Below are 25,389 nucleotides of genomic sequence, written 5' to 3'. Positions count from 1 at the left end.
AGCTGCCACTTGCGACACGCAGCATTCCGAGGTCGCACCACCACATTTCTAGAGATCGTGATCGGACAGCGCTTGCGATAGCTGCGATGAGTTCCTCTATAGAAACGGAGATTCTGAACAAGTACAATCTCACGACACTGTACCCCGCAACCTGGCCGCAGGAGAAGGACGAAGCCGACGAAGAGGATACGTTCGACGAGCCCATACCCAAAGCCACGAAACAATCGATACGGCGGTCCAAGTCACGATACTCAGTGTTAGAGCCCAGTGCAAGATTCTCGCGGCAGGTCCCGGGAGCAGAGCGCTCGAAAGATGGCGTGGAGACGTTGGTCCAGAAGGATGAACAGGACCCGTTGGGCATGTACCCGAGTGTAGTGCAGGTGCTGCGGGCGAAGAACATCCAGGTCGAGGATGACATCAAGCTGCGTACGTCCCAGTCATATAGCAATACATACAAGGCCTGTCTAATGGACACACAGGCAATCGCTTCCTCTTGAGCTCCACTACCTTCTCGCCCTCCCTTTTCCTCTCCCAAGTCCACAATGAAGCCTCCACCGACTCCCTCCTCGCCGGCCTTGACTTCCTCTCCCGGTCGATCGAGAAGAAGTCAGCTTCGCTCAAAGTCCTCGTCGAGTCCAACTTCGATCGCTTCGTAGGCGCTAAAGCTACAATCGACCGTGTATACAATGAGATGCGGGACCAAGGGAAGGAGCAGGTGGAAGCGCCCAACAAGGATCTTCAACCTGGCACCGGCAGACCCAGGGCTCGATCGAGCTTCTCGGGACGCAAGACAAGCGCATCTCTGACACCAGGCATGGTTGACGCGGTGCCTGCCGAGAAGAGGAAGAATGCGCTCGTCAAGGAGAGCGAATACGGTGTTCATGGCATCAAGGTCCCGCTGACCGAAGTCGCTGTCAAGGCGGAAGAAGTATGGGGCCCAGCGCTGAACGGGCGCGAGCGGGAAGAGACATTGAAGTCCATCATGGAATCTGTGGAGCACCACCGGGGTCTGTTTGAAGTTGGATCAGCCATTCAAGATGCCATACGCCGGAAGGACCACGAGACAATCACCGAAGAATACAAGCGCGCAAGGAAATACGCAGACGAAGCTCGATACATTGTAGAACAGGCCACGTCTACTCAGAGGCCGCTGACCGATGCCGAGATACATCAAGTCATTGTGACGGCTAGGATGTGGTCAGACGTCGAGCGGCAGATTGAACGTTTCAAGCGCGAATCCTGGAAACGCCTGACCGCGGCGCATTTCACGCACCTACAGACTGGAACTGAAGACACCAAGTCCGACGAGTATCTGAGCATCATCTCAATCATGCTCGAGCTGGGTGTGGAGGAGAACCCGATTTGGGTGTGGTTGCTCTCTCGCTACGAACATCTCAAGTTCCAGCTCAATTCCAAGTGCCAACATTCGCTTGTTGAGATCGAGATCCTTCGTCGTCATTTGGCGAACGGCGAGAAGCCAAGCATGCGCATGCTGCAAAAGCACCTGCGATCAGTTCCTACTAGCAGCAACGTCAGCGCTGAGCCTTCAAAGCTTGACACCCCGAAGGTGACCGAGTTCTGGGAACACGTGTATGCCTCTATGACGACCCTACTCTCAAACAAATCTGGATTGCTTGCTGAACTAGTTGAATACTGGGAGATTGTCCAGTCGTTCCTCTCCGGTCGCGCGCAACGGAACTTACCAACAGGCCATCACAACCAGTCATCTGTCCACCACCGCCTAAGTAGTGAGAACAAAGCTGAGCTTGAGAGAGGTACGACCGAACTAATCAGTATCCTGCGGGACCATCTGTTCTCTTTCTTCTCAGATCCTCCCATTGAGGACGTATCCATGCTCATGTCACCACTGCCCATGAGCCCGACACCAACCACACCCGGAACACCACTGAGCGCAGCACTGAGCCCCATGTCAGCATCGAGGTCTAGGTTCGATCCTGCGAAAGCGCCACCGCCATCACCTAGTCGCGGTGAATCTTGGGAGAAGTACGCTTTCTGGCCTCCTAACGCGAATGCGCTTTCTGGGTCTCATTATCTTTCCAAGATGCTGGTCTTGATTGGTACCGCAGCCAACGAACTTGCATCGCTTCAAGTTCCCGAGTCAGGAGGCAGTGGACGCATTGACGAAGCGCTGCGCTTGCTCCTTGGCGGTGTGCGCGAGCGCTGCATTCAGGCTGTATGTGCAGCCTGGAACACGGATGCTGAGAAGCTGAAGGTGCTTGAGGATTGGACTCGTCACGTTGACCGCAAAGATACCACCAACCTGCCTCAGCGTTTCCTCGCAGTACAAAGCTTCCTACTCAACAATCTGCAAAAGATACTCTACGTCGAGGCCTCAAGCAAGACAAGAGTGGACGTCGTTGTGCCGCCGAGCAATAAGCTGCTGCAGATGGTTAGAAGTCAGTTCGTTACCAGCTTGTACAGGACACTCAGCGGGATGGTTGAATGCGCGGAGCGAGGCAGACAAGCTTTGGGTGCTGAGTTTGAGATCAAGAGTGATGATCTGACCATCGACGAGCAAGATGATCAGAATGGTAATGACTGGGGCAGGGTCGATGCCAACAAGAAGGTAAGCTACACCGAGTATGACCTCGCATCCACTACTAATCAATCTCAGTCCATCCGCCTCCTCCTAACCCTCGCCAACATGTCCGCCTTCCAGTCCGAAATCACCCCCCAACTCCTCACCCTCTTCGAAACCCTCTTCAGCGTCCAACTAACCGACGAAACAAACCGCATCCGCGACGTCCTCTCCCAACTCGACGCCCAACTCTTCCGCTCCTACACAAAGCCTCACGCCACAAAAATCCACTCCACAATCGAATCCGGCATCTTCAGCCCCACCTGGGCACCTCCCCCCGACGCCCGCAAAAGCGTCGCAGACCGCGACCCAAGCCCCTACGTCTTCACCGTCCTCTTGGACCTCGTCATCGTGCACACCGAGTCATCTACAACATCCGCACCCCTAACCCCGCGTATCCTCCGCTCCTTATTCGAAGCCACAACAACCTCCCTCATAACGACCTTCCAATCCGCCAACCTCCCCACCATCTCCCTCCCGCAACTCATGCAAGCAACGCTCGACGTGGAGTTCATGGCACAGACGCTTGCTTCGTACACCACAGAAAAGGCATCGCAGATCCAGACGGATATCTACCAGGTGCTGGATCAGAAGACGGATAATGCGGCGAGAGTGAGGCTGCAGGAGGAGTTGGGCAGCTTGAGGGTGAGCTTGAAGAGGTTGAGGGAGGGGACTAAGGTGCAGTTTGCTTGCTTTAGGAGGGTTAAGAGGGGGACGCTTGCGGGTGGTGGGCCTGGTGGGGAGGGGCAGGAGGAGAGGAGGGGGAGGTAGATGGGGTTTGTTTGGGTTGGATGTAAGGGGGGATGGAGATGTATGTGATAGGGAATCTATTCAAGATTGTTGATGACGTTATGGAAGCTGTGCGTGCGTGTAATGCGTTCACGTATTTGATCTTGAAGCCCGGCATTGAAGAGACGAACGTGAATGCACCCAAGTATAAGTTCTGCCTTTTCATGCCGCTTCCTTAACGATGCTTCCTATACTCCTCTCAATATCCGCCTCAGCATAACGTATCCAAGTATCCATACACCGCACACACTCCAACATGCCCCTCAACAACACGCCCACAGCCCCGCCCCACGACGCCGTCGAAGCCGCCCTCGACCTCTTCTTCCGCGCACGACACGATCCCTCAATACAGCCATCCGCGTGGGACGACCTCGTGGCCACGTTCGACGAACAGCAACATGCCCAACTTGAGGATGCAACGAGCGTGCTGCGACGCAATTGGCCGAGGCATGTACCTTATCCTAACTTAGTTGGGTTTGTGAGGTGGCAGGTGGAGAAGGCGGAGAGGAGGGACAAGGAGCTGGATAGGAGGGAGAGAGAGGATAAGAGGAGGGAGAGGGAGGATAAGAGGAGGGAGAGGGAGGATGAGAGGAGGGAGAGGGAGGATGAGAGGAGGGAGAAGGAGGATGAGAGGAGGGAGAAGGAGGTGAGGGAGGAGGGAGGAGGAGGCTAGAGCGATGTCGGAGATGGAAGGGAAGTGATGGATATGTGCGAAGATGTAGCGGGGGGGGTGTTGAATGAAGATATGGATCGGACGATGCCTTTTTGCGGAGGGGGAGGGGGGCAGGGTAGTGCATGAAGAGTCTGGGTATCTGTGAGTGTAAATGTTCTTGGTAAAGCACTATTCTATCGCTTCGAAGTGGCGCTACGCTCACAGCGACACGTATATCTACAAGTAAAACGCCGCTGAATGCATCTTAACTACAATCCTCCCAATCCGTATTCTCATTCATGCTCTCCTCTTTCCCCATCTTTATTCTTACAAATCGTACAAATACGTCTATTCACACCTCTCCGCCGCCAGACAGCGGATGTTGCTCGAAATACCGTAGTAGCGTTTGGTACAGTACCAACATAGTCCCTGATTGCACACTCGTCCAGACGGCGCGCGGACCCACGCCTCTGAACCACCCGGCTATTCCTTCTGTTTTGTATATTATCCTTAGGCCGGTCATGACGGAGGATGTGTCGAGGGTAGCGGCGCCGTGGGCTTTTAGTGTCGTGGAGGGAGAGGAAGTGGATATCGGTCTACTTTGCGTCGATTTCGTCTTGGTTGTTTGCGAGGGGGTCGAGTGTTTCGAGGTCGCGGCGGGCGACAGTGGTGCTTTGGATGCGGGTGGAGAGGCGGGAGATGGGCCGTTGTGTTGGGTTTGGATGCGCGTCTTTACTACGTCGAGAGGGGTTGTTATGACGCCTGCCATGCCGCCTGCGGTCGCTGCAGTTGCGATTTCTAGCGGCAGTCCGATGTTGTTTGAGCCCATGTACTTCTTCGCCCAGTCCCGCTCTTCTTCGTAAAAGGCAAATTGTAGTGCTGAGAAGGGGAGGTCGCGCCAGAGCGTGGCCTTGTAGCCGTGAAAGAGGGCGCTGTAACCTTCAACTCTGGCTATTGTTCGCGCGGCATCGATGGTGCCGCGGTAGTTGTAGCCTGAATTGAAGTAGGGGTTGTTGTAGCGGCCTTGTAATTGGAGGCGAGTCTTGAGGACTTCAGAGGGGACGTATGCGGGGGCAGCAGCGAGATCAGCGAGCAGACCTAGAAGTTCGTCAGTACGTGGTGGAACGGTATTGATCTGTAGGGAGGTGTACCGGCTGAGAAGTATGCGACTGAGGGTGCAACCCCATAGTCAATCATGGTCCGTTTGGTCCACTCGTATGCTCCGAAGAAGCACACAGTGCCCGAGAACGATCCAAGAAATGCTGGCTTCACTCCTCCGTACAATCCTTTTCGGAAGCCTTCTTGCCGCCATATGGTGTAGTATGTGTTGCCCATGGATGTGTACTTGGGTGGCATGTGCGGGTCGCCCTGCTGTCGCGTCTTGACCGTATCCAGCGAATGCATCAACATGTCGCCTGTGGTGCCTCCTATTCCTCCTGCCAGCATTGCCTGTTTGTGATCAATTGGCATCCCTCATCTCTGCAGACTAGGCATCCTCACATGTAGGTATGGCGGCCGCGCTGCTTCCTCGTCTACCTCGTCCTCCATTGCTGCCCGCTTGGTATCCTCCATGGGCAGTTCCACTGCGTGTGTTGTGCTTGGGCCATGTCTCCGGCTACCGTCGGTCAGGTTGGTGGTAGAGTCTCCGTTTGTGAAGAAGTTGGCCACGCGGGCAAGTACCATGAGCGCTTCGATGGCAGCGGTGCACTGGAAGTGGACTTGTGGGTGTTGTAGTGAAGAAAGACGAGTATAGCGAAGTTTGATATGTGCAAGGGTATCTTCAAAGAGTGACGTTGCTGCCGCTGCGGCCGTGCGATGATGTTGCGTCTGGAAAATTTCGGCCAAGACCGGAGCTGCGCAGCCACATCCCTGCAAGCCCTGGCTATCAGCTATCAGAAGCACGGGGACCAGACGACGGCTTGATGCAGTTAAGACTACCTGAGCTATACCTACGCGAATGCCACCAAAACGACTGCAGACAACACATCTTGCTCAGACACAGCGTGGTGTTGCTGTAGATCAATGTATTCTGTAGGCTAAGCCCTGCAACAGTTAGCGCCCAGATGACCCACGTGAGCCCCAGCCATCGTGTTTACATCCAGAGTCTCTCTGCATCCGATCAACACCACACCGCCCCCACCTTTTTCGCCCACGACGCTTTTTCGGCTTGCATTCTTGACTCATTTTGATCGCAAGCTTTACGCGACCTGATCTATACCACTCACCATGTCCCACTCTTGGCTTCAGAGGAAGCGCAAAGCTGACTTGATCGACCTTGCGCAGAAGGCTAGACTTCCCGAGTAGGCTGGAATCGATCCTGCGCGTGTATGCGATACTAACAAGTCGTTTGCAGTGCAGATGGCCTCTTGAAAGATGATCTCGTGGACCTGCTTGAGAGCCATCTCAACTCCAATGAGAGCACCTTTGCCAAACTCCCCGAGTTTAGCGACTACTATGGGCGCAATGGGTCGCCAGTAAAGCGCGAAAAGTCTTCGCCAGAACCCTTCATCACGAAGACGACGCGCCGCCGAACTCTTAACAAAGACCCTTCGTATGTCAAACTTGGGTACGCGACGCGCGACGCGCTGAGGCTAACAAACGCGCAGTCCCGAGTCCACCCCCATCATCACACCAGAAATCCGCAGTGTTGTCGCGCGTACACCCAAGCCGAGATCCGTCTCTCGACGTGTTTCCGAGATGGTCGCTGAAGCCGAACCTAAGGCCATGTCCCGTCGCGTTTCCGAGGTGGTTGCTCAAGCCGAACCCAAGGCCGTCTCTCGTCGCGTTTCCGAGCTGTACAATCAAGTGGACATTCCCGCATCGCCTGCCCAACTCGCTGAGGTCGCCGACCAGTCTTTCCAAGTAGTACAGACAAAGGCTGTCGAGCTGTGGGACAGGACCAGGATCGATGAGCTGAAGGAGTTCGTTCGAGAAAACGCAAGCTCGGTCGCTACCATCCAAACTATCATTCTGCTTGTCGAAGCTGTAGGACTACAGTACAACACGCTCGACACCACTCCGTTATTCGCTACGCCCGCCGCCTTGGGCTCATACACGAGCAGCCAAGACGTTCGAGGACCTAACTTCTGGGCGCTGCTCTCAGCTGAGTGGTGGGCACCAGCTACCCTCTGGTCGCTTACGAGCTGGGTGCTACCGCTGATGTTCTCCTACTTCTTCAACTTGACCCTCCGCTCCAACACCTCGCGAAAGTCTTCCGAGCGCCAATATCCCGCTGACCCGCTCATCTTCAACATTGCGCGGGCAGTCCTGTCGTACAATGCCTACCGGGAAACTGTCAACATGGCATTTGCGCCAAGTGCGTGGGGTCCCTTCTCCGAGTACGCGGTTGCGCGCGTAGGAAACAATGTCCCAGGAGGATACTATGGGCTGCAAATTGGCTCACTGGTTGGCATACTTGTCAGCCTTTACGACGCCGCATTGAAGAAGTAGATACTTGTTGGGATAGAACACGGAATGTGACTGGGTCTGAGGACGTGAATCTGGTGATACCTGTATGTTCATTGGCGTTTGGATATACGATACCTTCCACCCTGGCGAGCTGGACACACTTTGCATCTGGATGCGGAGTTCGAGACCGGCGTTTATCGGAATGTCTGTTTCATTGGAGCTGCTACGCTTCATCGTTACCCAATATATACCTATGTCAAAATTGGTGCCCTAACTTGATCGCCTTTGAGAAGTAGTGACCCGGGTGCAGACAAGACGCTCCAAATGCTTCAGCTGTTAGACCCGCCGCCACTGCGCGTTGTTGATGAAACACGTGAAGTCGCGTGTGCTATCGATAGCTCCAAGCGCGAAAGGGCCACGCCGTCACCCCTCCGTCCCAACATCCTGCCATTCAACATCACTCTCACACGACTGCACCCACACGAACTTTACTCCAGTCTACCAATTGAACAACATACAACATGTCGGCTCAGTTCATGCAAATGTTGCAGAACATGCAAGGGCGGTCAAGCCGGTATTTAGCGCAACACCTTTGAAGCTCCAATGAGTTGCTAATGTGCAGTGTCAAGTACGGTGGAAGACATGATCAATTCCGATGACCAGCTCGCTGGCATGGACGGCATGGAACTTCGCGGCTGGAGCCACAACAACCCCACGGTGCCCAGTCGTGACCTCAAGGACCCAGTCGGCCAGACCCTCCTCGCTATCTTCAATCAAGAATTCGACGCACTACAAAACTACGTGGAGATGATGATCAAACAGCTCGGGGGCACCGAGGAAGCTCGCGAGACGCTCAGGAAGGATCTCTTCGCCAAACGATGGGGCCCCACGAAAACACCCATCTACAATGTACTCTTGCCAGCGCTGCACATGATGCCAAACAAGAAGCAAGAATTACTGGGCGTCGTGAAGTATCTAGCCAATGATCTCAAAGTGCCAGTCGATGGCAAGGACGTCGTGGGCAGCACCGCCCTCTTCTGGGCCATATCCACAAAACCCTACGTGCAACCCGAATTCGCGCAGATCCTCTTCGACGCTGGCGGTTCCGTCAACACGAAGAACCGCTTCGGTGCTACCCCAGGTTCAGAGATCGCCCAAGCCGACATCCACGGCGACACGAGCAAGAACGTGCAGATGCTCAAGTGGTACGTGGAGCATGGCGGTGATGTCGACAGCAAGGACACGGATGGTATGAGTATCAAGACGTTGGTCGAGATGATGAACATGAAGGTGCCGGCTATGGCTGCGGTTCTCAAGAAAGGAAGGGGACCGAGGAAAGAGGGGGATTGCACTAACTGCGGGAGGAGCCCGAAGGATGGCAAGGTCTTCTCGGCTTGTGGCAAGTGTAAAAAGGCGAGGTATTGTTCGCAGGAGTGTCAGAAGGTGGATTGGAAGGGGCATAAGAAGATTTGTAAGGCGACGTAGGGCAGGGTGGAAATGTGGTAGTGGGAGACGTGAGGAGAGACGGTACTGGAGATGAGAGTGCCGCGTGGAAGAGTTGGGTGACCATCAAAGCCGACCATGGCTAAAGTCTGGCTTCCTGGCTTCTGCAGGCGATAGGTCATGAAACCAGCTATGCATATACGGGTCGTTCACCGGCAAGACCGGCCCAAGCGGCGCTGACAGAGAAGACGAAGCAAATACACTGTTTCGATAGCACGCGACACAAGAAGTCGTCTACGGAATGAGCGTGCGCGAAACGACTGATGCGCATTCGGCTGGTCTGGTAGTTGGCGGGACGGAATGCACGTCGGATATCCAATCGAGGTGTATACACTTTAATCGTCTTCACTTCCTCGCGGTCTCTACACCATTTCCTTCGAGCTTTTATCAAAAGCTGAACATAGTTAAAGAGTTGGGTGGGGCGCGGGGACACGCGAACATGCATGCACGACGATTACTTGACGTCACTCGTAATACATTGACCGCCATCTCAAAAACGACTATGTCCATCTGAAGCAATCCCTACCACACGATCACCGTCCCAAGAACTTATTCCGCTACCAATCGTCCATCCATAATGAGGCTAAATCCCAACGGCGACGCATCCACTTTTCCCAAACGCTCAGCCTTACCACACATCGCCGGCACCCCAAAAGACAACGCCTGGTTCTGGGGCGGCCACGATGAACTCGGACGCCTGAATCTCCTCACCCCCGAGCGAACAGTAAAAGCGACACAAGAAAATGTCAAAACAGGAGAATCAGTCTCACTAGACCTCCCCTTGAACGTCCCCAGCCCAGCCTTCTTCGGACGAAAAGGCCTAAAACACCGCATCAAAACCATTGCCCCAGGCGCCTTCGACGATGAGCTCGCATTCAACACGCAAAGCAGTTCGCAATGGGACGGTTTCCGCCATTTCGCACATCCAAAATATGAATGCCACTACAACGGCGTTCTCTCAGATGAAATCATGGCGGACGTAGACGACGACGACGAAGACGGCGACGCAGCACCTGAGCGCTCACGTAAACTCGGTATTGATGCCTGGGCTAAAAAGGGTATCATTGGCCGCGGCATCCTCCTCGACGTATACGCCTGGTCCCAGAAAACGGGGAAGGAGTACGACACCTTTACCAACCATGGCATTACAGCCTCTGACCTCCTTGCTTGCGCAGAGTCTCAAGGCACATCCTTCCACACAGGCGACATCCTCCTCATCCGCACCGGCTGGCTCTCCACCTACACTTCCCTCTCCCCCTCCGAGAAATCCTCCCGCAGCACCCTCCCCCACGACCAACATTTCTACGCCGGTCTCGCCGCCGACGACGCCATGAAAGACTTTCTGTACGACAACTACTTCGCAGCTGCTGCGACTGACAATGCGAATTTCGAGGTTTGGCCGCCGGAAAGCTTTGAGGGGAGCTTGCACGCGTGTATGTTGAGTATGTGGGGGATGCCGATTGGAGAGCTTTGGGATTTGGAGGGGTTGGCGGGGATGTGCAAGGAGAAGGGCAGGTGGGAGTTTTTGGTGGTTAGTAAACCGGTGGATGTGCCGGGGGGTGTGGGGAGCTTGCCTAATGCTGTTGCGGTTTTCTGAGGGGGGGTGAAGTATGAAGGGGTGAGTTTTGGTGGTTCGATACCCAGTTTGGAGACTTCAGCGTTATCCGTTTCTTTCTTACGCGTCGCGTCATCTTTGATCTGATCAAGTGACTTCCACCTGCATCGTACTAGTACATGGCACACGAGTTTATGAAGAAGTTCGTTTGTATTAACACCTAAATCTGGCGTGGGGCATGGGTGTCCAAGAGCAAACGAGTTCCTTCTAACTGCTCGACTCCCGCGCAAGCCGGAGAACAACGAAGCTTCATCGGCGACTCCGCATCCCGCAAATCCAGATTCATCAAGCTAGAAACTTCAGCACTCTATCTAGGTTCGTCTTTGTGTCCGTGGTCTACATCTCTAGCCTCGACCTCGGTCTGGGCTGCAGCCGATCCCCTGGACTAACCCCAGATTCTACCTCCCGCTCTTAGCGCTAGCCGCATACACACGATGCGGCGCATCACCGGTGCTTTTTTGAGAAGAGTATCAAGCCATAGACCCAATTGGTATTTTGAGGCTGAATATTCGAAGCTGAGGTCCTTCACAGATTTTTGGTGGGTGCATTCAAAATCCATCTCGTTGACCAGGCCGGACCAAGGCCAGGCCCCATCGAGTCGGAGGCGTACTCCATCGTTGTTGATGGGCGCATTGCGTCCTCGCTGGACAGTTTTCGCTCGTGTCTAGACCGCGAGAAGTGACAGTGAGCGTGTATAAAGCTGTTAAGCGCGCTGCTTTTCTGATCAACCAGACTCGTTTTCTATTCTCTTGATAACTACCTAGGTACACTTCAAGATGGCACCTGCCCTTCGCGCAATTGCGCTTGCATTGCGAGCCGCTTCGTCGACTTGCCCGTCATCACCCACCTGTCCCCAGGACGACCAATGCTCACTCACCACGAATGGGGCCACTCTTCAAGTTAGCTGTGCGACTGACTACTATGGTGGCGATTTGCAGTTAGCACAGGTAATCATCACTCAACCTGCAGTAAGCTGTCTCACAGTCAACGCTCACCGTTTCTTATAGACATCAAGCTTGGCAAGTTGCATTCGGGTATGCTCCACGACCACAGGATGCAATGCTGCAAGCTACGTGGATGGTAACTGCTACCTCAAAAGCACGCTCAATGCGGCTCAACCCAAGTATGGCATTCCTGTTTTATAACCGACTTTTAACTAACCCAATCATTAGTGCCAATGTGATCGGAGTAGCTGTGATCTCTAGAGATACCTCAACAACGCCTACCCCAGCGCCGGATGCCCCCCAAGTGTGTCCTGCCAGTTTTACGTGCCCGGAAAACAACGGCTGCTCTTACACTGATGGCTCGCGCACTCTGACACTTAGTTGCGGAGTTGACTTCTATGGAGGTGATTTCGCCAACCAGTACGCAGCAAATCTCCAAGCTTGCACGCAAGCTTGCGCAGGCGATGCACAGTGCGTGGCCGCTTCGTTCGTTGGTGGCAAGGGTGCTGGTACTTGCTATCTCAAGAGCACAAAGAACGGTGGTTCTTCGAATGACGGTGTTGATGGTAAGTGAACCGAGCTGAGTTGCCTAACTTTTGCTGAACATCAAAGCTGTCTACGTTGTTTCCAACACCGTGCAACCGAGCAGTTCGTCAACGAGTTCGACCCCGTCGCCCTCTTCGATTGTTGAAACGACGACTACCTCATCTTCGACTAGCACAGATGCTATTGTCAGCTCTACCTCGACTTCGTCCAGTACATCGACCTCAACCGAGACCAGTACCGAGACCAGCACCTCGACCGAGACCTCGACCCCCACGCCTACGCCTACGCCTACTCCCACTCCTACACCCACACCCACCCCAACGCCGGAGCCACAACCTACCTGTGGCGTTACCGGTAGTCCAAGACCGGGCGTTGTCTACACCAACATCGCCGGGCAGACACAGGCCACTTGCAAGATCAGGTGTCAGAACTATAATCTCGCAGGCCGTACTTGCCGTGTCTATGCATTCAACCCCGCAACTAGGGTTTGCACGTTAGCGTTGGGCTTCACTGCTCCGACATTTGAGCAGGCTTTTACTCCTCAGAGCAATGGGTTCTATACCTGGTACGCTGTGGAATGCCCGGTGTGAGGAGTGTGGCTTGATGTATCTATTGTGGGATGGTGTATTGAATAGTACGAGCTGAACGCATTTTCAGGTATTTAGTCCAAATTTAATCCAACATGTCGTTCATATACACCCTCCTCCTATAATTCAATCACCTGGTTGTCGACTACATACTTCTCTTTCAAAGTGAAAATCCAAGCAGTGTATAGTGGCAACCACATCCCCAGTAACCGTCATGACGCCGTGATGAGCCATGTGCCCAGGAGGTATTCGCATGTAAAGTCCACAACTTTCGACATCACAACAACCAACGTATCCCTCAACACTGGTGATGGCCATATCGCCCTCCAAGTGGCCTTTTACCACCTTCATAAAACATCACACCGATCAAAGGAACTTGTGAGAATACTCATCGGATTTGGACGTGAATCCCAAAAGCGTTTGCCATATCTCAACGTCCGCCCGCAACCTTTCGTTGCGTCCGAGGAAGGCATTGTAAGAGAGTTCGATTGATCATTGGTAATGCTAGACGCAGAACAATAGCGCTAGCGTTGGATAGCGTTGAAAGTGCTCAATCTTTTCGAATGATACACCCAAGAGGTATTCGCGCCCAGATGACACTTCGTGTGAAGCTCAAAGCGAGCATGTATGCTGCAATCCCATTTTCCTTGGACTTCCCTACCACCTGGGATGTTAAGCTCATTGATAGCAAAGTGAGCACTACCACCGATAGTGGTAGCGTCAAATGATATGGATAATGGGACGTGTTTCCGACAATACGCCGAGGCGCATACATACGAGTAAATACTTACTCTCCAACGTCAAACATGCATACGGTTCAACCTAAGTATTGACTACTTTTGCTCTCGATTAGAATTGTATCCAGTGAGGACATAATGTCAGCATATCGCATCTTTGGAGCGACGTCACTTAGTTTGATGAATGGTTTGTAGTTGGCGATCGACCTGTTACATAGCTGGTAGAAAGTATGCCTTGATGGGAGTGACTAAGCATGGGTCGTCGCTACAGCCGCAGGCATATCAGATCTACTACTACCAAATAACGGATCGAATAGTTGCGAGTATGCGTATGTGAAGCTGCTGTGGAAGATGTCGTCGGTATTTCCGTATGAGCATTAGGTATCTCTAACTCATTTTAAGCTGGACAGAAGACAACGGTGAGAATCATGGCCACATGCGAGGTCACGAATTAATGAGGGCAAAAATATGAAGTGTTGGGGGAATCTATTCTCTATCTTGTACGAGATGGAATCAGATGAAGAGCAACCATGCAAGTTTTGTACCGTGACGCCGACCATGAACACATTACTCATAGACTGATATCGTTTCAGCCTGTCATGCAACCCATGAACTCTCCTGCCGTAAACCAAAACCGAAGGAAGGAAACTTTTCGAAAAGGGCGGCGATACGTTTACTCGTCCTCGTCGGAGAAGACCTCCTCGCCACGCTTGCGGCGGGCCATGCGGTCCTTCTTCTTCTTGCGCATCTCGGAGGAGGTGAGCTTGGCTTTCTTCTGTGGAGGAAGTCAGTATATGTGTCTTGCGCGTTTCTTCGTCGGTCCTAACCTTTTGAGATGCGATCTTGTTGCCCTGTTGTCATAGTTAGCATATGTTCTGAAAGGGTAGGGTGCAAAGGGGCCGCCAGGGGAGTGGGCGGGTCGAATCTGGTCGAAAACAGGAAGCAGGAACGGGGAAAAGCACGGACCATGGCATCAAACTGGCGCGTTAAGTTAGCAATGATCAATCGATATAGTGGGTAGAGTGATGACATACCTTCTCCTCTTCTTCACCATCGTCCTTGGCAAGACGGGGACCGGCACCCTGACCTTGCACCCAGTTGTGACCGGAAGGAGTCATGCGACCGTCCATGACAGCCCAGACTTCCTCAGTGAGGTTGGCAGTGAACTCAGCGGAGTGAGTAATGATAATGACACCACCCTCGAAGGTCTTGATGGCCTTGGAGAGAGCACCAAGAGAGTCACGGTCCAGGTAGTTAGTGGGCTCGTCGAGAACGATCAAGTGAGGACGCTGCCATGAGCAGGCAGACAGAACGACCTTGACACGCTGACCTCCGGAGAGACCACGCATACGGGAGTGAGAAACAAGCTCAGCGTCGAGACCGAAGTTGGCGCAGTGGGCCTCAATCTCCTTGCGGACAAGGGGACGGAACTGACCGCTGGCAAGAGCCTCCTTCTGGTCAACCTCAGCAACCATCTTGGCGTGGGAAGCCATGATCTCGGAACGAGGAATCCAGGCGTTGTCAGCAGACATCATGGGTGTCCAGCGCTCGTTCTTCATGCCGACGTTCTCTCCGAGAGCGAACGAACACTCGTACTCGTAGGAGTTCTTGAACTTCCTGCGGGAGTTGATGCCGATGACGCGACGCTCGGTACCCTCGATCTTGTAGATCTTGTCCATGGCCTTCTCGTCCTCCTCGGTGACGATCTTGTTGGCACGGTCCATGGTCTCACGGTCCTCACCAGTCTGGAAACGCCATTGGATGTACTCGGAAGGAGTCTTGTCGAGGTGGTGGTCGATATGGGCGAAAGCGTGCTGCTTAATGTAGGCAATACGGATGTTCTCGTGGTGGTAGATCTCACCCTTGGTGGGGACAAGCTCACCAGTCAGGACGTTGACAAGGGTGGACTTTCCGGCACCGTTGGGGCCAATGACGGCAATACGGGATCCGAGCGAACATTGGAAGGTAATGTCCTCAATCTGAGGCTTGGAGGTACCCTCGTACTGGAAGCTCATGTTGGTGGCACGGAGAATGGCCTTGGCCTTGGTCTTGACACCCTCAAGGAAACCGGGCTCGGGGAACTTGAACTCCATGTCGGAGGCAGCGAGCTCGTGGTAAGACTTGGCAGAGGGCACACGCTTGACGAAGTCGTCGAGGTTACCACGGTAGCGCTTAAGCTTGAAGCGCTCGTAGTGGATAACGTGCTGGATGACGTTGTTCAAGAACTTGCTGTCGTGAGAGATGACAATGGATGTGCAAGGGGAGCTGGTGAGGTAGTCCTCGAGCCACTTGACGTTCTTGACGTCCAAGTGGTTGGTGGGCTCGTCGAGCAGCAGAATGTCGGGCTTCTCGAAGACAGCACGGGCAAGCGCGAGCTTCATCTTCCATCCACCAGAGAGAGCACCAATGGTACCGTTGTACATGGCGTCGGTGAAACCGAACTCGTTGAGGGTGGTCTTGACCTCTGACTCAGGGGTCTCAACACCGACGGACTTGAGCTTACCCATGGTCCACTCAAGAACGGTCATCTCAGTGTCAGCAGAGTCCAAGTCGTGCTCGACGTAGACGGTCTTGACCTCGTTCTGCTTGGGGAAACCCTCGACCTGCTCGTTGTTGATAGCGCGCATGAGGGTGGTCTTTCCGGAACCGTTGGGTCCGAGGAGACCGTAACGCTGACCACGCTTGAGACGGAGATGAGTCTGGTTGAGCAGGATCTTAGCACCGTAGGCCAAGTTGAATGTGCAGTTGCAGAGATCCTCGCCCTCCTCCTCATCAGGCTCGACGGCGCGCTCAGCGGCGGCACCGGGGAGAGATCGCTTGCGGGTCTCCTCAGTAACCTCCTTGGCCTTCTCGTCACCGACAAGGACGGCAACGAAAGGACCGGCGTTAGCCTGCCAGTTAAGAGGCTCGTAGTCCTTCTCGTCGATCAGCTGACCACCAATGGCACCAACGTAGTTGACGACAGGGGTGAAGCGGTCATCGATCTTGATGCTGGAGGGGATAGCGGCCTTGAGGTGGTTGGCAATGGTGGAGATGTCACCAGACTTCTCGATCTCAGGGATCTTGCCGTTCTCGACGTGACCGACACGGATGAGGGTGTCAAGACCCTGGCGGGTCTTCTCACGGGCCTCGGGGTCAGCCAAGTTGTCGTGGTTCTTCTCAAGCGCGGGCATGAGACGGGGCAAGAAAGCGGCGACAATCTGGGGGTCCTCGACAAGCTTGCACATGTTGTCAATAATGACGGCAGACTTACGCTTGATGGCAGTCTCGCGCTCGACGAGACCACGCTCAAGCAGGGGAACCATGATGGCGAGGGTGGGCTCGTGGACATCAGTGACGAAAGTGGTGGCACCGAGCAAGTGAACGGTCTCGGGGACGTTCTCAGGCTTAGCGATACACTTGATGAGCTCGGGAATGAAGCGCTCGATATCCTTGTTGGAGATCAAGGAGCAAAGAGTCTCCATAGTGCCGTAGGCAGCCTTCTTGACCTCAGGCTTGGTGTCCCACATGGCTCCCGAGATGACGGGAATCAGGTCGGGGACACGGAAGGCCATCTGGGCAGGGGCGCTCTTGGTGAGGGCCTCAATGCACTTCAGGTCGGTCATCTTCTCGGGCCACTTTTGTGCGTTCTCGAGCGAGTTGATGATGTGGGGGATGATGGCCTTGACGGCGTTGGGGTTGGCGGCCATGACGATGGACTCGGCAGCGGTCTGAGCAGCGACCTTGACGCCGCTCATCTTGTCACCGACCGCGGCCAGCACGTCCGGCAGGAGGGAGACGAGGTAGGGCTCGACCGAGGCGGAGACGTGCGAGTGCTGGGCGATAGCACGGATGGCATCGAGAGCGCGCTCGCGGGCGACGGCATCCTTCTTGCTGGCGAGTTGCTTCTTAAGCACCTGGACAGCCCTGCGTGTTTGTTAGAGACTGCACTGTGGCGGGGGAGGGGCAGAGGGCCAACATACTTGGTGGGAGCGTCAGCCTCCTCAATGTCGCCGTTGATGAAGGTGGCGATGGCCTGAGCAGAGGCGTTGATCTCGTCCTGGGCCTTGGACACGGTCAACTTCTGCATCATCTCCTCAAGCGCCTTGAGCGACTTGGAGTTCTCGGACTTGATGTCCTTGGCATCATGCGAAGCAGCAGGCGCCATGTTGTCGGTGTAGGTAGAGGGGGGAGGTGTAGAGAGGGTGGAAGAGGTAGGTGGGGTGGTCCTTATATATGGACTTTGGCGGGGCCTAAAAAACTTTTGGCGCGAAAAGATAGAGTGAATCTATCCGGGGGGTATCAACGCGAGGAATCTGACTCGCAACCTTTCTATGCTACCGGGCACAACGACAGAAAGAAGTGAAAGGGAGTGTGAGTGGAGAGAAGCGGCTGTGAAGGCTCGACGGGCTCTTTAAATTTGGCCTGTCTGTTTGGTGGGATGGTGGCTCGCTTTGAGATTTTCGCACGGGCCAGATCTTATCGCGCTGAGGAACCCGACACCAGCTTCGCCGCCCAGGCACGCCTACCTAGGAAAAAACTGAACAGCCTAGAGCCTACGTTGACGTTAGGTCACCTACTTTGCAAGGTTTTAGCTTAATGTAGCCTGCAGACCTGTTTAGTTTTTTTCTTGTATGAGGTGCAGGCCTTTGCGCAATTATTTCCCTATGATCTAATTCGCATCCTATTCCACGCCAAAATTTTCCTGCTCGCCGCATTCCCCCCAGTTCTCTAGTACTCCCCGCAAGTGTCTACTTCTGTTTCTTCACAACAGAGGGGCAGCAGCTTTGCCGCCGCCGGAGCCATGTTGCAGCCCACGTTGCAAAAGGCCATCTATGTGTGGCGAGTTTGGGTAAGGCGCGCTGACCGCCTTCTTCAACAAGACACCGTAGCCAACGACATGCAGCCAACGGTTGGGAGCCGCGGGAAATGCGCGCTGAAGATCAGGGACTGCACTAATCCAACCCGACCGCCATGTCAGCATCCTTACAATAGAGCACACATTTCAAGCCACGCCATCTACAACACATTTACTGCCAACTCTTCCACCTCGGCCTTTGAAAACACCACAGTATACTACTTCTAGCTCAATCTACGGGCGTTCTCTTACTGATGGGGTAGCCTTGCCGGCCACTATTCGTACAGCCCTGCCAAGTCGTCGCGCTACGGCCACAAGCGGAGGCTCCAGACTACTACCTCCCCGATTCTGCCGAAGTCGAGACAGCAAGCGTTTCTGGTACCCTCGCCACCCTGCGTAGACCACCGCCGAGCCATCACCGGCACCACGCCGTACTATACCAGAAGTATTCGAGACGGTAAAATCTTCCGAGACTACTTGTCAGTATAGTGCATGACATACCGAATCTGACCGCCCTGGTGTCGCCGTGTTTGTTCCCTGTTCATAGGATTACTAACATGACCCTTACGACGGCCCGTGACGGATGCAGAACACAACTACGAAAGAGTTGGACCCTGACGATGTCGAATTGTTAGCCGTATGCGAACCATCGCGCAACCATATTGCGCTCCGCAAACCCCCACTTCTTATCGATACCCCGGATTTCGACGTGTCAGAGTTCCTCACAGTACGCTTGTACCAATCCGTCAAACTTCAAGTCTGCGCATTCACGGCATTCTTATCAGTGCCAACGGCACCTTGTGCTGTTGGATTATACTTATTCACGTTGTGCGAGCATTCACTCTGTCGTCTGTTCCGAGGCAGTCGCGTATAAGTCAATTCACGTCACTCACCATAAAAGCATGCAGAGCGTCTTCGGATCCGATGCAGACAAAAGTAGCACCTCAGACGAGGGAAAAGGTAAACGCTCTAGAGCCTACATTAGCCCTAGATTGTCCGGTTTGCGTGTTTTACTCTCGTGTAGTCCGTAGACATGTTTAGCTATTCCTTTGTGTACGATAGTAGCGAACTGCGAAATCTGACCGGATTAGCCTCAGTATGGCGTGGTCAATAGCTGCTACAGACAGAGTCAACAATACCCAAAGCGCACAGAAACAGTCATTTCCAAAGAACTGGAGAAGCTTCTTCAGATGACGTTGTTGACGACACCCGTATCGATGTTCCCAGGGAGCAGACCTTTTGCATGATCATTAAAACGGCGCCGAAGATCTGACCGGGGCGATATCAATAAGAAAAATCCAACGATATCTCAGCAATGTACATGTGTCTGCAGTCATACAGCAATATCGGGTAAGTATTAAATAAGACATCGCGGTGGACTAGATAGTGTTCGTTGCGGTCAATGTAATGTCAGCTACACAGACGAACTCCAGGATGGCAGAGTGGTCAGTGCTGGCGCTCCAGCCAAATTTCCGGTCATGTCCGACTCCACATCCACGACCAAATCGCTCACAGCTCAGCCGCAATGCGACCCATGTCTAACCCGTTGGGTATGATCAGTCTCCGCAGACATGTGGCGCGCGCAGTCAGCTCCATACGAGGGCAAGTCACACTTAAAGCGTGCGTGTGATGCCGCAATCGCACTGGCCTGACCATCTGCCAACCTGCCCCTCCCCCACCGTAGGCGCAACCACATTCCACATCTCTACCTAGAGCCTTCGTACATCTTTTCTCTTTAGACATCAATATACATTACATTCAAGAACAACATGTCAGGCCAGGATTACTACGGTCAGGGTCAAGGCCACGATCAAGGCTACGGCTACAGCCACGGCGGCGCATACCAGCAGCCCCAACAGCCGCAGCATGGCTACGGAGAGCATAACCAGGGCTATCCTCCTCAACCTCAGGCGTACGGACAGCAGCCGCACGACCAGTACGGCCAGGGACATCACAGCCCCTACCCGCAAGGACAGGTCAGTTTTATTGCGCAACCTCGGCGCATTCTATCCTCCAGCCTTCAGCTACTCACATCACTGTAGAGCTCCTACCCCCCGCCGTCGCACGACCCTTACGGACAACCTCCCCAGCACGGCTATGGTGCCCCGCCCCAGGGCCAGTACCAGCAGAGCTACGACCCAAACCGCAGCACTTCTCCCTACCCCCCTCAGGGCCATCAGCAGCAAGGCTACCACGACCCGAACCAGCAGTATGGCGCGCATCCACAACAGGGCCATCACGAACCGCAGCAAGGCTATGGTGCGCCGGCATATGGGCAACCCGGCGTACCCGGCGGCCCTGGCGAAGGCGACCGCGGCCTGGGTTCAGCTCTGATGGGAGGTGCAGGCGGCGCGTTCGTGGGTAACAAGCTCGGAGGCGGCGCGCTGGGCACGCTTGGAGGAGCGCTTTTGGGGGCGGTTGGCGCCAACCTCATTCCTGACAAGTAAGCCAAATATGCACCCGAGCGCTATGGCGGACATTCTCTAACATGACTCTAGAAAGGAAAAGAAGCACAAGAAACACAAGAAGCACGGTAGCTCTGAGCATGGCTCACACCACGGCTCGCACCACGGTTCACACCACGGGTCTTCGCATCATGGATCGCATCACGGATCCTCGCACCACAGTCATAGCCACAAGAGCCATAGTAGGAGCCGTAGCAGGGGCGGCAAGAGCAGTTCCAGCTCTAGCAGCGACTCGGACTAGAGATGTTGCGAATTTCGAGCGATTCCGGCTCAGTAGATGCAGAGCGCACGCTGTGATGGTGAGGCCATAGTCATAGTTCTCTTGAATAAGATTTATCATAAAGCTGAACACGTGCTCATCTGCGCAAATGCCCGTTTCACTGTATTAATGCGCCCGAGCCGGCTCTGCTCATACGTGAAGTTGAAGTCGACAGCCAACTGTGCGCATGCCTGCCATGGACCTGGAAGGCTGGTATGCCTTGCATGCAGATGTGGATCAGACCCTGTTGTCCCAAAGTGGTTAGGCGTGCCACCAGACAGCCCTTTCCAAGGTTTTCTCCACTCTTACTCATCGCCGCAAATTCCAAAAGCAGCCCCGCAACCACGCTATCAAGATGCAAAATTAGTGGAAATAAGTTTATAACTTCCTTTAACAACGTTGACGATAACTTGCACGACACGGTTCCACTTCAAAAGTTACTCCAATCAGCATAAACATGGCGGACGTTTTCCTGGATTTCTTCCGCAGTTCACTACCGGACGAACTCGCGGCAGTGCTCGAAACGACCATCACATTGACAAAATCGGGAGATTTCCTAGGCGTACTCCAACTACCAGAAGCGCAACTATTGCTGGGATATCAGGACAATGAAGCCACCAAAGACGTTAAGACGAGCGACTTTTCTCTTTGGAGCGACTACATCTTCCATCGCCTAGGACTGCTTCTGTCGAAAGGGAACGAGGAGGAGTCTACTCCGATAAAGGAAACGTCAGCATACCGGCAGCATATTTACTTCCTTATTGCCATCGCGGCATTCCATGCATTCCTGCAGTCGAATGTCACTGGACCACCACTACCCTTCAAGTCTGCTGAGACGCTGTTGTCAAAAGACGTCGCAGATGATGCGAAACTTCTCAGCAAAACGCGCGCGGATCTTATTGCATCGCTGGGTGCAGATGGTGTTGCGGCATACAAGCTCACACCAAACATCGAGCTGCTGTGCCTTGCGCACACCATCCTCATCAGTCCCCCGATTCAAAAGAACATTCCGGTCTCGGCATGGGCGCGTCTTAGAGTGAACTTTGTGCATCAAAGGCTGCTCAGCGAGCCGGCGCCAAGTCTACAGGATGCTATCTACGAGGATTTGAAGGTTGTGGAGGACTTGATTCAGAACTCAGGAAAGCACGGAGAGATCAAGGACTTGCATACGACCTTCCTTCTGGAGCGAGCAGCGATCCATACGCATCATGGTCTAGATAAGAAAGCCAAGGCGGACCTTGAACAGGCAACCTCGGAACGAAAGTTCGAATTTGCGTTGACTGGACTAATGGGCAAGAGAACGAAGTTCCAACAGAAGGACACCAGTCAACTGATCGTACTCGCGCGAAGTGCGGGATCGGAAACCAACAGCACACCTGATGAGAGTTCAAAACCAAAGGCTTTAGATCTCAATGACGATACCCTGCTGGAATCGATTTCATTTACCAACAACACTGCATCCATGGAGATCAAGGATGAGTCAAGTCTACCGGCATCGCTCACATCCATGGACCCATCAAACCAGCCATTGCTTGACCCGCTAGACTCCGTCATCATGCTTTCGCTAGCTGAAAGCATCAAGAACACCAATCCAGCAGATGGTCTCACAAGAGAACAGACAGAACCATATGCCACCCGAGTACTAGAAGGCGGAAGCTCGAACTGGCAAGTCTACACCCAAGCTCTGCTTGTGAGGAGCCGTATTGAGGGCTACAAGTCGCGGACTATGGAGCGTGGTCTCCTCCAGCTTCAAGCGCTGGTTGATCAAGTCATCGCAGAGACCTCGGGTGATGCTACTACCGACGCCGAAACTGGCGAGAAGATCACTTCGTTCCTCCCACAAGCGAAGGAGAGCGAGTCTGCATCCGTTGAGGAACGCCTCCGTTACGTGTTCCCGCTCTGCTCCCCATCTCGTTGGGAGCTTGAGTCTGAGCTCGCTGCGCGATGGGTTGCCCTCGGCGGTCTACGATCTGCGCTCGAGATTTACGAGAGACTAGAGATGTGGGCTGAAGCAGCGCTGTGCTATGCTGCCACCGAGAAGGAGGAGAGAGCACGCAAGATGATTCGACGACAGCTTTTCCATGCCACCAATGGCGATGACGAGAACGTAGACTTGGACGAAGAGAAGTGGGAGGGTGCTGAGCGGGATCCACCACCAGCCGAAGCACCGCGCTACTATTGCATTCTGGGCGACATCGACAACGATCTCTCCATGTACGAAAAAGCCTGGAATGTCTCCGGTCAACGATACGCGCGTGCTCAACGCTCCCTCGGTCAACGCTACATCTCAGCACGCAACTACGAAAAGGCCGCAGAAGCCTACGCACTGTCTCTAAAGATCAACGCGCTCTACCACCCCGCCTGGTTCGCGCTCGGATGCGCCTACCTCGAGCTCCTCCAATTCAAGAACGCCGTCGAAGCCTTCTCCCGCTGCGTGCAGCTCGACGACCAAGACGCCGAAGCATGGAGCAACCTCGCAGCCTCCCTCCTGCACCTCAAGCCCAGAATCCAAGAAAACGCCGACGGCGAACTCCAAGAAACACGCGTAACAAACCACCCCCGCACCGACGCCCTCAAAGCATTCAAACGCGCCGCAACAATCAAGCACGACAACTACCGCATCTGGAACAACGTTCTCGCCGTGAGCGCCTCCACCAACCCGCCCTCCTGGGCCGACGTCGTAACAGCCCAACGCCGCATCTGCGAGCTCCGCGGCTCGACCGAAGGCGAAAAGTGCGTCGACGCCGAAGTCATCGACATGCTCGTCAAACACGTAGTCTCCGCCGAAGACGGCTTCGACATCACGCGCCCCGGTCTCCCGCGCCTGGTAAACGACCTCATGGAAAAACATATCAAGCCCCTCATCACCGTCTCCCCTAAACTCTGGCTCATCCTCGCGACTCTGTACACGCACACGCAGCGCCCCAGCTCCGCGCTTGAATGCCATGAGAAGGCGTGGCGGGCTGTGACGAGCCAGCCGAAATGGGAGTCGGGGTCTGAGGCGGAGTGGACTGCGGTTGTGGATATGACGATTGATCTTGTGGATGCGTATGAGACGTTGGGACCGAGGGAACGGACGGAGGGGTTGGCGGGTGGGAGTGGGGAAGTGGTGGCGAAGGATTGGAAGTTTAAGAGTAGGAGTGCGGTTAGGAGTGTTATGGGGAAGGGCAAGGAGAATTGGGAGGATAGTGCTGGGTGGGAGAGGTTGGTGGAGAGGTTGGTGGAGAGGTTGGAGGAGTTGAAGGGGAGGGAGTAGATGGGTTGGTGGGTATCTGGTGCTGTAGAGACTTGTTGATGATGAAAGATATAAAAGCTTGTTTTTCTATTGAGACTTTCTATGCGTGTGATGATATGCTACTGTTTCTGGTAGAAGACTTTCATTGTGCGTGTAGGGCCGAGGCGACCGGGTGTGGTGTTATGAGTCGGCATTTGCATCTAACCCTTACCAGGAGCTGCTTCACATCAAAATCTGGGACAGGAATAAATCGTTGACGACATCTATAATGCCGACCCTCCATGTATCAGCATTTAGCGTTTCCGCAACAATGTGTCACAACTAGACGATTACTGCCCCTAGAGCCGCAAAGTATTAATGCACCTACCAAATGGCTGAGACACTCAGGGGGTGAACGAAGGACGCAAGACATAACCGTTGAAGACGTTGCACACCAATCGTTAGAGCGAAAAGCAATGTCTCGCAGCGGAGATACCTCAAAAGTGCATCTGCTCTCCCAGCGGCAAGCTCGGGAAAGGTTCCTGGGTAAGTAGCGCGCCGTGGTTTGTACCACACTCTGCGCTGTCGGTAGTCCCTACCGTGTCAGCATAGACTGCTGCCCAAGAGCAACTACCCTCTTAGTTCGTGTGATGCAAGCTACCCGTCTAGGTGCATAATCAGAGCTGAACTCTTTCCCCACACCCGCTCTTCCGGCGGCCAGACCTGGTATCCGGGTTGTCTCGCCCCTTACTGTGGCGACCGAGAAGGTTTGGTGTGATGGGCAAAGTAAGAACAAACCCGACAACCGGGTTCAAAAGGGCGTGCTTTACGAATCAATTCCGCCGCGGAAGTTCGGCTGCTGGCCGAGCCTGTGAATGCGAAGGGGTTGTATCGTGGTCAGAGTGGCCATGCTCATCTTGGATAGTTGCATAAACTCTATTTCGGCTCGGTACCGAGGTGTTGGTTGAACGCTCTTTATGTCGTGAAGGGCCATGTAAGATCCATAGACTATTGGCCAATTCTGAGATTACTGAACTGCGTGGCGATTAGATGCGTAGCAAGTAGCAACAATGTAGCAGGTGCATTGCTGACAAAATGACATCCATGATGCGTTTGCGCAAGAGACCCACCCGAATGCTTTTGGATTAGCCACCATGGGGATTAGCTAAAGCGGGTCGTCTCTTTTATGGTGTAGTGAGTGCGACGTCCGAGAGTCTTGTGCTCAGTTCGTGGA

General features: G+C 54.0%; 9 protein-coding genes across 9 annotated transcripts; 7 read left to right on the top strand and 2 right to left on the bottom strand.

Annotated features, from left to right (window-relative positions):
• Positions 1 to 86: 86 nt before the first annotated feature.
• Positions 87 to 3,370, top strand: J4E92_006414 (uncharacterized protein; the record flags this gene model as incomplete). The annotated part of the gene is made up of 3 exons (XM_051497782.1): positions 87 to 426; positions 480 to 2,587; positions 2,636 to 3,370. The coding sequence occupies 3 exons, from the start codon at positions 87 to 89 to the stop codon at positions 3,368 to 3,370; spliced, it is 3,183 nt and encodes a 1,060-aa protein (XP_051352429.1).
• Positions 3,371 to 3,644: 274 nt separating this feature from the next.
• J4E92_006413 (uncharacterized protein) lies at positions 3,645 to 4,061 on the top strand (the record flags this gene model as incomplete). The annotated part of the gene is made up of 1 exon (XM_051497781.1): positions 3,645 to 4,061. One exon carries the CDS (start codon positions 3,645 to 3,647, stop codon positions 4,059 to 4,061), a length of 417 nt encoding a protein of 138 aa, XP_051352428.1.
• A 331-nt stretch (positions 4,062 to 4,392) lies between these two features.
• On the bottom strand, positions 4,393 to 5,723 carry J4E92_006412 (uncharacterized protein; the record flags this gene model as incomplete). Its single annotated transcript, XM_051497780.1, has 3 exons — positions 4,393 to 5,138; positions 5,192 to 5,489; positions 5,541 to 5,723. The coding sequence occupies 3 exons, from the start codon at positions 5,721 to 5,723 to the stop codon at positions 4,393 to 4,395; spliced, it is 1,227 nt and encodes a 408-aa protein (XP_051352427.1).
• A 543-nt stretch (positions 5,724 to 6,266) lies between these two features.
• J4E92_006411 (uncharacterized protein) lies at positions 6,267 to 7,490 on the top strand (the record flags this gene model as incomplete). The annotated part of the gene is made up of 3 exons (XM_051497779.1): positions 6,267 to 6,340; positions 6,394 to 6,591; positions 6,647 to 7,490. The coding sequence occupies 3 exons, from the start codon at positions 6,267 to 6,269 to the stop codon at positions 7,488 to 7,490; spliced, it is 1,116 nt and encodes a 371-aa protein (XP_051352426.1).
• A 479-nt stretch (positions 7,491 to 7,969) lies between these two features.
• Positions 7,970 to 8,933, top strand: J4E92_006410 (uncharacterized protein; the record flags this gene model as incomplete). The annotated part of the gene is made up of 2 exons (XM_051497778.1): positions 7,970 to 8,022; positions 8,078 to 8,933. The coding sequence occupies 2 exons, from the start codon at positions 7,970 to 7,972 to the stop codon at positions 8,931 to 8,933; spliced, it is 909 nt and encodes a 302-aa protein (XP_051352425.1).
• A 595-nt stretch (positions 8,934 to 9,528) lies between these two features.
• Positions 9,529 to 10,548, top strand: J4E92_006409 (uncharacterized protein; the record flags this gene model as incomplete). Its single annotated transcript, XM_051497777.1, has 1 exon — positions 9,529 to 10,548. The coding sequence occupies one exon, from the start codon at positions 9,529 to 9,531 to the stop codon at positions 10,546 to 10,548; it is 1,020 nt and encodes a 339-aa protein (XP_051352424.1).
• Positions 10,549 to 14,053: 3,505 nt separating this feature from the next.
• CEF3 (translation elongation factor EF-3) lies at positions 14,054 to 17,527 on the bottom strand (the record flags this gene model as incomplete). The annotated part of the gene is made up of 5 exons (XM_051497776.1): positions 14,054 to 14,155; positions 14,208 to 14,231; positions 14,347 to 14,358; positions 14,415 to 17,286; positions 17,343 to 17,527. The coding sequence occupies 5 exons, from the start codon at positions 17,525 to 17,527 to the stop codon at positions 14,054 to 14,056; spliced, it is 3,195 nt and encodes a 1,064-aa protein (XP_051352423.1).
• A 2,459-nt stretch (positions 17,528 to 19,986) lies between these two features.
• Positions 19,987 to 20,664, top strand: J4E92_006407 (uncharacterized protein; the record flags this gene model as incomplete). Its single annotated transcript, XM_051497775.1, has 2 exons — positions 19,987 to 20,193; positions 20,260 to 20,664. 2 exons carry the CDS (start codon positions 19,987 to 19,989, stop codon positions 20,662 to 20,664), a joined length of 612 nt encoding a protein of 203 aa, XP_051352422.1.
• A 734-nt stretch (positions 20,665 to 21,398) lies between these two features.
• On the top strand, positions 21,399 to 24,197 carry J4E92_006406 (uncharacterized protein; the record flags this gene model as incomplete). The annotated part of the gene is made up of 1 exon (XM_051497774.1): positions 21,399 to 24,197. The coding sequence occupies one exon, from the start codon at positions 21,399 to 21,401 to the stop codon at positions 24,195 to 24,197; it is 2,799 nt and encodes a 932-aa protein (XP_051352421.1).
• Positions 24,198 to 25,389: the final 1,192 nt, after the last annotated feature.

This window comes from Alternaria infectoria (assembly GCF_024043175.1).
Source record: "Alternaria infectoria strain BMP 0036 chromosome Unknown scaffold_9, whole genome shotgun sequence".
NCBI lineage: Eukaryota > Fungi > Ascomycota > Dothideomycetes > Pleosporales > Pleosporaceae > Alternaria > Alternaria infectoria.
This window is presented reverse-complemented; position numbering and strand designations above follow the sequence as displayed.